A 12,620-nucleotide genomic window follows, 5' to 3' on the forward strand; every position below is an offset into this window, starting at 1 on the left:
AGGTAATCCACTCACCTCAGCCTCCCAAAGGCACGGGATTACAGGCTGAGCCACCGAGCCTGGCTTTTGTTTGGGTTTTAAATAAAACAATCTGTGCTTCTAGTAAAGATACCAGACGTGAGAGATGGTTGGAAATTAAGAGTTCCCAGTCTGACTGAGTCTTGGAAGCTCACGCCTGTAATCCAAGCACTTTGAGGGGTTGAGATGGAAGGCTTACTTGAGGCCAGGAGTTCGAGACCACCCTGGGCAACATAGTAAGGACCCCCCCCCCACCAAGTTTGCTTTTAGTTAGTCAGGTGTGGTGCTGCACCTGTAGTCCCAGGTACTCAGAGGTTGAGGTGGGAGAATCGATGGAGTCCAGGAGTTAGAGGCTGCAGTGAGTTATGATAGCGCCAGCCTGGGAGACAGAGCCAGACCCTGCCTAAAAAGGCAAGAGTTCCAAATCCCTCATCCCGTGCTTCCTTCTGGGAATTTCCTGGGCATGAGCAACCACTGTGTGGGGGTGGGGCTGTATAGGGGGGTGTTCTTCCCTGCCAAGGGTCCTCTGCTTTACACCCGATTGTTCAGTTTAAGTATATAAAATAGTAGCACTGATCTGGGCTGAGCAAGGCTGTGAGTGTTCTACGTCGTCAGTTTTCACACACCCCATGAGGGAAGTGTTACTAGTATTCCAAGTTTACAGATGAGGAAACTGAGACACCGAAAGGTAGAGTTGCTCATAGTCCCAGTTAGTGAGTAGCAGTGCTAGGAATCTGACAGACAGTCCGGCTCTGGTATCCTTGGGTATCTTTCCACATCCACACAGAGTTCTGCCTCATTCTTTCTAGAAGCTTCTAATGTGCTATTTGCTGAACTGAAAATTACATTTATAGAATATATGTATTACGGTCGGCTGCTATGGCTCATGCCTGTAATCCCAACACTTTGGGAGACTAAGGCAGGCAGATTGCTTGAGCCCAGGAGTTCAAGACCAGCCTGGGCAGCATCATGAGACCTCTTCTCTACAAAAAATACAAAAAATTAGCCAGGCGTGGTAACACACACCTGTAGTCCCATGGCATGAGCCATGATCATGCCAAACCACTATTGCACTCTGGCTGACAGGGTGAGACCCTGACTCAAAACAACAACATCAACAATAACAACAAAAAACAATCCCCCACCCCCAGAATATATGGAATATATGTACTGTATTAGTTATATTCAGGCTGTTTGCTGCTTTGAGTCATTTCTTTTTTTTTTTTTGAGTTGGAGTCTCACTCTGTCACCCAGGCTGGAGGGCAGTGGCACGCTCCTGCCTACTGCAGCCTCGACCTGCTAGGCTCCGGCGATCCTTCCAGCCTTCCAAGTAGCTGGAACTACAGGCGCGCCCTACCACGCCTGGCTGATTTTTTGATTTATTGTAGAGATGAGGTCTCGCCAAGTTGCCCGGGTGGGCCTCGAACCCGCGGGCTCAGGCAATCCACTCACCTCGGCCTCCCAAAGGCTCGGGATTACAGGCTGAGCCACCGAGCCCGGCTTGAGTCCTTTCTAACAGTGATCTAAGGAACACCCTTGCACATTTGTTTTGTGCCTTTATGCATGTTTTTCTTTCTAGGAAGAATTCTTGGCAGTGAGGAATTGCTAGGTTGAAGGGAGGATGTCTTTTGTTTTAACTATATAATCTATTTTGTTTTTGAACATCTTAAACACCAACAGGGTTCAAATGCTGAAACTAGACCAAAATGTATGCACAGATGTCTCACCTCCATCCCTGTCCCCTCCCTCTTCTGTCTCCTGGAGGGAACTGTTTTTCTTACTCATTTTTCCTTCTAGTGTTTCTTTTTTCAAATATTAGAAAAGATTTGAACGATTTTAAATTTAAGAGATATCAACCTGGGCAACATAGCAAGACCCTATCTCCACGAAAAATAAAAAAGTCAGCTGGGTGTAGTGGTGCTTGCCTGTAGTTCTAGCTGCTAAGGAGGCTGAGGTAGGAGGATCACTTGAGCCCAGAAGTTAGAGGCTTTAGTGAGCCATGATCGTGCCACTGCAATCCAGCCCGGGTGACACAGTAAGACCTTGTCTCTGAAAAACAGACAAACAATGGTCAGATATATCCCCCCTCCTTGCACAGCATGAAGCCACCTATGTGTGCTGTTCAGGGCATGGGAGTGTCTGGCTAGATTTTCAAGGCTGTTTGCAGGGCTTTTGGAGACACAAGGAGGAAGAGAGCGGCCAGGGGCCAAGTCCAGGACTCAAACCAGCCCACCAGGGAGGTGTGGGGACGGATTCTGAGGGTAGTACAAACCCTCCATGCCACGGACCCCTCCCTCCCACCACCAAAGGGCAAGCCTGACCCTACCTCCTCCCAGACAGGCAGTTGCACTAGAGCTTATGTCCAGAGCTCGGAGGGTCTCACCAAGAGCCTGGGCACATGTCCTGCCAGCTGGGGGTGGGGAGGTCACGTGCATGCCATCCTCTCCTCTGCATTCATCCAGGCGCACCGGGTGTGTGCCTCTCAGAGATTCCCTCGCCACCCTCCAGAGTTCAGCAATTCCCTCCACCCCCCACAAAGCCATGTCCTCTGCTGTGTATCCTCAGACCCTTCATTCTCCAGCTCTTCTTCTGGTTCAGCTGACTTACGTGTGTTCCCCTTCACTGTGAGCCTTGAAGGCAGGAGCAGGTCTGGTGGGAGCCCACCCTTCGGTCCCCAGTGCCCTGTGCAGGCCTGGCCCTTAGTAGGTGCTCAGGACTGCTTGTTGCACGTCCCAATGGGCGGGAGCTAGGAGCATCCTTCCAATGGCCGTGCTGCACGGCTGGCCTCAAAGCCCAATCCTGACCTCTCCTTCCCTCTCTGCCCCCTTCCAACTCGGTTGTCTGTTAATGTCTCCCCTGCCCTCCACCTCCACCTCCCTCCCAGTCTTTCTGCTTTCAGACCCCCGCCCGGTGCTGTCCAGCACCCCCCACTCTCTCCTGTGTGGCTGATTGGTATCTGTTAATTAATGTTGCCCAGGGCCTCTCTCCTACTCAGGACCTGATAAGGGAAATTGGATGTCCATTTCTATCTATCTTGTATTACCTCCCAGCTCTCCGGCTACCGCTGGCAGCCACACGCCCTCTCCCATGCAGGGGTCCGGATGCCACACACACACCTGACCCCTCTGGCGGCCTCCCCTGGGAAGTTGCACCAGTCAGAGCTCCCCCATGTGGCTCGACAATCGCCCCTGCTCTCTTGATCATCCATGAATCCCACCTGCCGGGTGGTGATCCAAGCCCAGGGTGCACAGCTTGGGCTGGGAACTGTGATGATAGAACTCAGGTGAGGGCGACCTGCCGCCTGGGGGACCTCTGCCCCAGGAGTGCCCCCTAAAGTTGAACAGCCACGCACCAGGCAGAAGACCACGAGGGAGTGGGCATTCAAGGCCAGGGGACAGCCGATGGAGTGGTGCAGACCACGAGATCCAGAGAGAGGGCCGGGCTCGGAGCTGAGGACCACCCAGGCCTCCAGTCAAGCCCCACAGGGTGAGGCCAAGAAGAAAGAAACAGCCACCACTGTCACAGCACCCTGGCGAAGGTGTGCCACGCTGGGCTGAACGAAGTGCGGGCACTCTTCATGCATCTTCTTTCCTGTTCCCAGCACCCTACATCGGGCACGGCTTCCGGGCAGGGCATGGCCTAGGGTGGCAGAGGAAATACAATGCCCGCCAGAGGCGCAGTGACTCCTGAGAAGGCTCATCCCAGCTGCCCCAGTGCACGGTGCAGACAGCTGTGTGGATGTTCTTCCTTAGTGAATCCAGCGAGTCTGTGTTGGGAGCCGGCACTGGTCTCCCATTGAGTTCCTGCCTTGTGTTCAGTGTGAATCAGTCAGCTTGCTCACCTCCCCTACTGTCTTCCCTCTCTCTCTCCCCTTTCTTTCTGGCTCTCTGTCTCTCTCCTTCCCTATCTCTCCTGTCACTTTTGTCTCTCTCTCCTCTCTCTGCCTCTCGGTCCTTTCTGTCTCCCTCTCTCTCTCTGTCTCTCTTCTCTCTTTTTCTCTGCCCTTTCTCTCTTCTCTCTCCTCTTTTCTCTCTCTCTCTCTGTCTTTCCTCTGTCTCTCTTCTGTCTGTCTTCACTTTCCTTCTGTTCTCTCTTTCCTCTCTCTCTTCCTCTCCTCTCCCTCTCTGTCTCTCTCTCTCTGAATTCTCTCTCCCCTTCTCTTTCTCTCTGTCTCTGTCTCTCCCTCCTCTCTCCTTCTCTCTCTCTGTCTCTCCTCTGTTTCTCTCCTCTGTTTCTCTCCTCTCTCTCTCTCATAAATCAGGTTGTTCATTTACTTTGTTTGCTTTACATGCTTGTATAATGCAATTCCAGTGTACTACCCTTGTTTTGCAGGTGAAGGTTTCATCTCAGTAGTGATAACACGAGTTTACTAAATACTTTATTTTAGAATCATTGTCTCATTTAGACCTCCCAGCTACACTCCGAAGCAGGCCCTACAGTTATACCCATTTCATAGATGAGGAGGTTGAGGTTTGGAGAACTGCATGGCTCTCACAGGGTCACCCTTCAGCTGGTAACAGGAAGTCTGGATACAAGCTCGGCAGTCTCAGGAGCACCTTGGACAAGACAGTGTCACAGTTCCGGAGCCTTCTCTGTGTCCAACCTTCTTTCACTGTGGAGTCAGCCTCCTCGCTAGCAGGGAGGGGGAGACCAGGGATTCCAGGCTCCCAGAACAGGACCGCCAGGCCATCGTCAGGTGAAGAGTGATGGTCCGGGCAGCAGGGCTCTGACCCCCGTGCCCAGGCTGCCTGGGAGATGGTGCCCTTGCCCCTGGGTCCTTGATCTCTCAGCAGCCCCAGGCTGTGGCCACTGATGCCTTCCCTTGTGGCTTTGACAGCTGCACCCTTATTCCTGGTGGGGCTGGTGGGTCTCCGTGCAACTGAAACTGCGTCAAGGATCAGGTGTCATTTTAAAACACCGAAGCCTCCCTTGTTTGAGAGGGTCCCAGAAACTCCCCAGTGTGGAAGAAGCCCTGATTCTGCTACAAATTCAATAACTCCTTAAACTACAAATGCGTTGAATTAATCAACAAGCCTCTACAGACATTTGGGAAATACCAGAGAGCTACCAGTAATCATGATATTAGCAACCGTCAACATTGACCGAGCTCCTGTTACATAAGGTTTTTCCATGAATTCCGTGTCTGACTCATTCACCAAGCGGGCAGTGAGTCTAGCAGCTTCCTAGGGAGGGCCGCCAGGCAGGCCCCGGGGGTGCCAGGGACACGGTCATGTCACCTCCCCCAACCCCGGCCTCCAGGGAGGCCCAGGGAGGCCCCTGGACTGGTCCCTGACTGGCGGCTGCCCCCGCATCCCTGTTCCCGCAGGCTTCTCGAACCTCTCACTGGGGGACCAGATGAGCCTACTGCAGAGCGCCTGGATGGAGATCCTCATCCTGGGCATCGTGTATCGCTCGCTGCCCTACGACGACAAGCTGGTGTACGCTGAGGACTACATCATGGACGAGGAGCACTCCCGCCTGGCGGGGCTGCTGGAGCTCTACCGCGCCATCCTGCAGCTCGTCCGCCGCTACAAGAAGCTCAAGGTGGAGAAGGAGGAGTTCGTGACGCTCAAGGCCCTGGCCCTGGCCAACTCCGGTAAGGGTGGCGTGGAGCCTGCAGGGGGCGGCTGCGGGCAGTGGGAGCCTGGCGGGTGTGGCTCCAGGGCCTGTGGGCAGGGCCAGCTGCGGGGGGTGGAGATGACTGATGGGAGACCGTGTGGGGGTGGCTGGCCATTGGGGAGACTGTGCTGGGGCCCAGCGTCGGTGAAGAATTTCCTGACCCCTGACATCCAGCCTACACACCGGTTGAGAACACACGTTCTGGAGCCAGGGTGCTAAGTGACAAGCCCTACTTCTGCTTAGCCAATCAACTTCACTCTGTGCCTCAGTTTCTTTGTCAGTAAAAGGGGGATAATGAACAGTCCCTTTATAAGACCACTGAAGGGGTTGATTTGTACAGAATTATATTATACTGACAACATGCCTAGTATATAATGAGGGCTCAACTTGCTTATTTTATTTTTTTTATATTTTATTTTACTTTGAGACAAGGCCTTGCTCTGTCACCCAGGCTAAAGTGCAGTGGTGCCATCATTGCTCACTGCAGTCTCAGACACCTAGGCTCAAGCAATCCTCCCACATGAGCCTCCCAAGTAGGTAAGACAACAGGTGTGTGCCCCCATGCCTGGCTAATTTTTTTATTTTTTATTTTTTGCAGAGACAGGCTCTTGTTTTGTTGTCCAGGCTGGTCTCAAAGTCTTGCACTCAAGCAGTCCTCCCCATTTCGGCCTCCCAAAGTGCTGGGATTACAGGCATGAGCCACCGTACCTAGACTCAACTTCTTAAATTAGCTATGAATTTATTTGATTTTTACAAACATCCCAAGAGCAAAGTTTTTACTACTGTAACCCCATATTACAAATGTGGAAACCGAGATCTGGAAAGATAGATAGAATTGTCCAGGGTCACACGGTTAAAAAGTACCAGAGTTAGGAGCCAAGCCAAAGTCAGTTGATTCCAAAATCCACCTGAGCTTATACCCAGTCCCGGAATCATTCAATCAAATTGTCCGATCACAGGAGAATAAAACCTTCCCAGCTGATTGGCTTAGCCTGGTGTTGAAAAAACATGACTCACTCCATTTCTGTAGCATCCACCAGCTTCTGGCTAGATCATCTAGGAAGAGGGGCTTGGCATTGGGCCAGTGAATGAACTGGAATGTAACCAGCGTCTACACTTGGAGAGCTTCCTGCTATGTAGGAACAGTGCTGGGTATGTGGGAGGTGGGGGAGGAGCACGGGGTCCCTGCCCTACAGAGAGTAGACGGCAGAAATCTTACACACAATCCTGTCCCAGAGCAGCCAGTGGCAGGGTTAACACTCAGGTCTGGGTCAGGAGGACCCAAGTTCAAATCCTAGCTCTGGCACTTACTAGCAGTGTGACCTTGGGCAACTCAGCATTCATGTGCGTTTAGTGGGGATCGTCTGAGCATCTCTTCCAAGCACTTTTGTGAGTATTAAAGATTGACCAAAGATAAAGTCCTTAGCCTAGAGCCTGGCCTGGCCTAGAGGAAATAGTCAATAAATATGAATTATTGTAATTATTATTCACGTTAGAGGAAACGAAGTTCTTTGCATGGGGTGGGGATCCCCAGAGGGAGACAGGATGCACAGGGCCACTGACTGGTTTGCTCAACCCTGTCTAGCTTTTACTGCGACTCCCACATCCCAGGAAACCCCTCAGTCCCTGACAACCCAGGACATTTGTTCACCCAAGCATATGCCTTCACAGCACCTGCTTGATGCCCCACTCAGGCACTTTTACCGGGTTACAGCACCCATCCCCCAGCTGCCAACAGCTCGTAGCTCCCCTCTTCCCCAGACTCACCCCCCACCCCACACTGTTGCCTTACCCAGAGGGTTGTATCCCCTTCCTTGACACCGTGGACTGTTGGCAGATTCACCAGGGGACCAGAGGCTGGGCCAGAGTTCTGTGTGGGGCTGGGCTGGAGCTCAGGCCCATCCTTGCCTGGCTTACTCCTGCCCTGTGCTTCCTCTCCTCCCTTCCACAGATCCCTGCACCTAAACCTCAATCTCAGGCCCCACCTCTTGGGACCCTGACCTAACACTGAGAAGGAAGCGGTTCTTTTAAGTTCAAATCCCTTCCCCCACCCCCCTTTTTTAATTCAGGGTCTCACTTTGTCACCCAGGCTCACTGGGTACAGTGGCATGATCACGGCTCACTGCAGCCTCGACCTTCTGGGCTCAAGCAATCCTTCCAACTCAGCCTGCCGAGTAGTCGGTACTACAGGCACATGCCCCCATGCCCTGCTAGTCTTTTATTTTTGTAGAGATGAGGTCTTGCTATGTCGCCCAAGCTGGTCTCTTATGAACATCTCTCATTAACATCTTGCATTAGTGTGGCGAGTGTTGTGGATAGTGAGTGTTAGTGATACGTTATTATTAACTAAAGCCCGCACTCACCGTTGGGGTTGGTGCTTGATGTTGTGCTGTTCTGTGGGTTTTGAAAATGCACAGTAACACGTCTCCATCATGGTGTGTCATACAGGATGGCGTTACCCCAGGCTTTGCTTGTTCAGAGGAAGTCACCATCTCAGCTTTTGCAGGGAGTCTGGAGTTCTCCAGTGGCGGAGAGCAAAGGCCATGAACGCGGAGAAAATGTCTGTTTAAAGGCAGGGAGGGAGGAATAGCCACCATGGAGGTCGGGCTCCGTCCTGAGCTCTCCGGGCTCAACCAAGCCCTGTGAGAAGGAAGGAGGCCACGCCTCTGTCTCCTCCCTCTTGTCCCCAGCACCAGCCCAAAACTTTGAGCTGCTCTTGCCTTGATCTCACATGGACCAACACGCACACACATGTACGCACACCCATGCCTGCACACACCCACACACATGCACACTCATGGGCACACACACAGCACCTGAGACCCCACGGTGGTTGGTGACGTGACCCCATCAGGAACCTCTGTTGGCATCACGCTTTTCCTGGGTGCACACTGGGTCCCATGGATCGAGTGGCCTCTGAGGCTGTCCTGCATTGGATGCCCAGTCTGAGAGGCTCGAGGTGGAGCAGGAGCTTGTGTGTGCCAGGCCCTGGCTGACCTCCAGGAGAGGCCACACACTGCCTGTTCCAGAGAACCTCAGGCCTTGCTGAGCCTGGGGGTGGGGGAAAGTGGGGGAAGATGGGGGGGTGGTCCTTCCTAGAGCTACCGACTGAAGCGCAAGGCACAAGCAACTGCTCAGAACGCATGCTTTTCTGTTTGTGTCTTGAAGGTGATGGCTTGCCGCAGTTCTTTTCCAAGCGCCTGTGAGGAAAGACTAGTTTTTCATTTAAGTTCCTCGATCCATTACAGACTGATCATTTTGTAAAATACAACACAAATGAACTACTAGAAAAATGAAGCAAAAAAACCAGATGTGCAAAGCACAAGCCCAGTTTTTAAAGTAGGACAACAAACCTAAGTACAAATCATCTGTCACTTTGCTGTGCAGTTTCTAAACACTCTCATTGTCTTCTTACAGCCCCATAACCACCAGGGCAGGCGGGAACCAGTCTGTGTTCCACACTTGAAGCAACACAGGTTTATTATTTTATTTCGATTTCTTGGTAGAGACAGGGTCTTGATATACTGCCCAGGCAATGCCACAAGCGATGCTCCTATCTCAGCCTCCTGGGTAGCTGGGACCACAGGCATGAGCCACTGTGCCCAGCAGAGCAGCACGGTACTTCAGAAGTTCTGCAAAGTGCATGTACTTCAATGTCAGTGAGACCTGGGTTCTAATCCTGCCTCTGCTACCTACTTGCTAAGTGTCAAGCAAGTTAACCTAACCTCTCTGAGCCTGTTTCCTCATCTGTAAAATACAGAGTCTAACAGCTCATTGTGAGAAAAATGTGCAGTGACACACAAAGACCCGGGGCACTGTGCCTGGCACAGACACCTCCCAGCTTGGTGTGTTTCTGTTTGGCTCTTCAGCAATGAACCCTAAGGAAAATAAAATTGTTGAGTGGCCTAGGGATGAAGATCTGGTTGGGTGTAATCCCAGTCCCTGGGAGAGATACAACATGAACGCGGGCTGGTCGTGGTGGCTCATGCCTGTAACCCCAGCACTTTGGGAGGCCGAGGTGGAAGGCGGTCTGAGCCCAGGGGTTCTAGACCAGCCTAGGCAACACAGCAAGACCTGTTCTCTACAAAAAATACAAAAATTAACCAGGTCTGGTGGCGCACACCTGATTTCCCAGCCACTCAGAAGACTGTGGTGGGAGGATCACCTGAGCCGAAGAGGTTGAGGCTGTGGCAAGCCATGATCATGCCATTGCACTCCAGTCTGGGCAACAGAGTGAGACCCCAACTCAAAAACAAACAGATGGAAAACTTGAAGTTGGACATGACCAGAAAGAGAGCTGTGACCCATGGCCTGAGGGAGTTTCCTGTAAAGGGCTCAAGGAAGGAAAAACGACTGTTTGGGGCTGCAGAATCTCAGCTAGGTCTTCAAGCAGGGGGCGATTCAGTGGGATTGGAAGAGGGAGAGTAAGCATTTATAGGGGTGTACTCAGCTCCAGGCAGAGCAGGCCAGTTTGAGGGCAAGGCTAGAAAAGCCGCTGAGGACTGGACTAGAAACCTGAGGGCTATACAGGGATTGGAGGGTAGTGGGCTCCGTATAGGGAGCCAGGCAGGAAGGGGGAGGGCGTAACCTGTCCCAGCCCCGAGGGAGGAAAATCACCAGGCATTGGAGTGAGTGTGTTGGCTGGAGGAGGGACAGGCCAGGAGACCACCGAGGGAGTCCTGGGGCAGCCCCAAGAGCTGCCGTGGTCGCCACGGCCCAAGGTGTGGGCTTGGGGCCTGACACTAGGCAGAAGGGTGAGGCACATCAGAGGCCAACTGTGACCCCATCCCACGGTCCCCTGGAAGTCCACCGGCCACTGTCACCCACATTCCAGCCATCCCCAGGACTCCCTGACACAGGAAAAAATTCATAGCCATTGATTTTGTAATTAACAGTTTATCAATGCCATCGATACAGACCCACTGATGGATTGTGAAGAAATTAATCTTGCAGTGTTATTTTATTTCGCTTTTGATTGAAGGCTGCTGCCAATTTTGACCTCCTTGGGGAGAGTGGGGGGAGGTGGAGAGGGTGGGAGGGGGAGCAGGCAGGGGTCAGTGTCAGAAAGACTGGGTGACCAGGCCCAGCTGTTTCAAGTACACACTCTGTGAGTGGCCCAGTCCAGGAGGGGAACTGCTCTCTGCCTCCCGTGGCCAGGAGGGACGCTCTGCCTTGCTGGCAGGAGAGGAAAAGTGTGGAAGAGTCCCGGGCATGGGACAGTATCGCCCTAGCTCTGCAAGGAGGGGTCCTTGCCCCAGCCTGGGTCCCCCGCAATCATGGTGACACTAGCTGACATTCACTAGGTGCTTACAAGGGCCGGTGGCGTGCGTGCCTTGACCAGACCATGCCCTCTCCCCACCCCGCAGCCTGACCATCGGCACACACCACCCCATGCTGCTGGATTGGGGTTCATGGCCTAAATTCAAAGCTCTCCCCAAGACTTTAGAGGACTTGTAATAGCTCTCTCCATCACTGTGCTCCATGCCTCTCACCAGACAGACCAGGGCACCCAGACTCCGAGCTCAGCCTCTCTAAGTGCCTATAATCTGTGTTCTGTTCCAGAATTGTGAGGCTAGGTTTTGCCCTGAAGACTTGAGCTGGTGCCTGGTAGCAGCAGCAGTGGGGGGGGGGGGGGGGGGGGGGGGGGGGGGTAATAGCAATAGTAATGCCAGAGTAATAGTAACGTGGTAATAATAGCCATGTCATAGTAGCAGTCGTGTAATAGCCATGTCATAATGACAGTGATCAGGATAGCAGTGGTGGTGAGGAGGGGAAGATTGCCGCCACCTGGGGCCTCACTGTGACAAGTGTTGTTCTAAACCCTTGACCTGTGTTCACTCCTTAAACCCTTGAGGTAGGTATGACTATTATCCCATTTCACAAGTGAGGAAAATGAGGCACATAGAAGTGAGACAACTTGCCTAACGCCACACAGTGAGCAAGTGACGGACACAGGATTCCCACTCCGCCAGTCTGGTTCCTGGCACTTCAAGACACCCAACAGGTCTGCCCTGGTTCAAGCCCTCTGAGCTGTCTGCTGTCACCTCCTGGTGGCCTCTTGAGAAATGTCCTCCAGAGATGTCATCTCTCCCTGGGTCTGAGCCTGCAGTGCTGTTGTCAGTGTCTGTGACCTCAGACTGGCCGCTTGACCTCTCTGAGCCTTGGTCTGCCTCTCTGTGAAGTGAGGGGTCTTTTTTGTTTGTTTTATTTTTAAGCAGGATCTCACTCTGTCGCCCAGGCTAAAGTGCAGTGGCGTGATCATAGCTCACTGCACCCTCAACTTCCTGGGCACAGGTGATCCTTCTGCCTCAGTTTCCAGAGTAGCTGGGACTATAGGAGTGCACCACAACCTCCAGCTAATTTTTTATATTTTTTTGTAGAGACAGGGTCTCGCTCTGTTGCCCAGGCTGGACTTGAACTCCTGGCCTCAAGTGATCTTCTTGCCTCAGCCTCCCAAAGCACTGGGATTACAGCGGTGATGAAGTGAAGGTTTTGCAGGCAGCCCTGACTGGATCCCTGGATGGCCCTGCCACCGCCAGGCAGCCCCCTCGCTGGCCTGCTAACGCCCGCCCTTGTGCCTGCAGATTCCATGTACATCGAGGACCTGGAGGCCGTCCAGAAGCTGCAGGACCTGCTGCACGAGGCGCTGCAGGACTACGAGCTGAGCCAGCGCCACGAGGAGCCGCGGAGGACCGGCAAGCTGCTGCTGACGCTGCCCCTGCTGCGACAGACGGCCGCCAAGGCGGTGCAGCACTTCTACAGCGTCAAGCTGCAGGGCAAGGTGCCCATGCACAAACTCTTCCTGGAGATGCTGGAGGCCAAGGTCTGACAGCCGGCAGGCGGACCCGCGCCCACCATCAACGGACGCCTGCGGACCCACCAGCCGCGCCTCCAAACCCTGTATTGAGGCTCTGAGCTGATGCCGAGGAAGGGCTTCTGGCCTCCTGCCCTCCGGCCATGCAGACTTCTGGAGCGGCGGGCCC

The 12,620-nt window shown here is 53.2% G+C and overlaps 1 protein-coding gene across 2 annotated transcripts in view; it reads left to right on the forward strand.

The window, feature by feature from the left end:
* The window catches only part of ESRRB (estrogen related receptor beta), a 94,973-nt gene extending 82,480 nt beyond the window's left edge, over positions 1-12,493 (forward strand). The window contains exons 7-8 of one of the 2 annotated variants that reach the window (XM_008058147.1): positions 5,345-5,614; positions 12,222-12,493. In XM_008058147.1, the coding sequence (XP_008056338.1) occupies positions 5,345-5,614; positions 12,222-12,466 (515 nt within the window). In that variant the 3' untranslated portion in view covers positions 12,467-12,493. The remainder of the gene's footprint in view (positions 1-5,344; positions 5,615-12,221) is intronic. The other variant, XM_008058148.1, reaches the window with a different exon arrangement.
* Positions 12,494-12,620: the final 127 nt, after the last annotated feature.

This window comes from Carlito syrichta, unplaced genomic scaffold (genome assembly GCF_000164805.1).
Source record: "Carlito syrichta isolate Samal-C Ts95f unplaced genomic scaffold, Tarsius_syrichta-2.0.1 Scaffold303228, whole genome shotgun sequence".
NCBI classification, from domain to species: domain Eukaryota; kingdom Metazoa; phylum Chordata; class Mammalia; order Primates; family Tarsiidae; genus Carlito; species Carlito syrichta.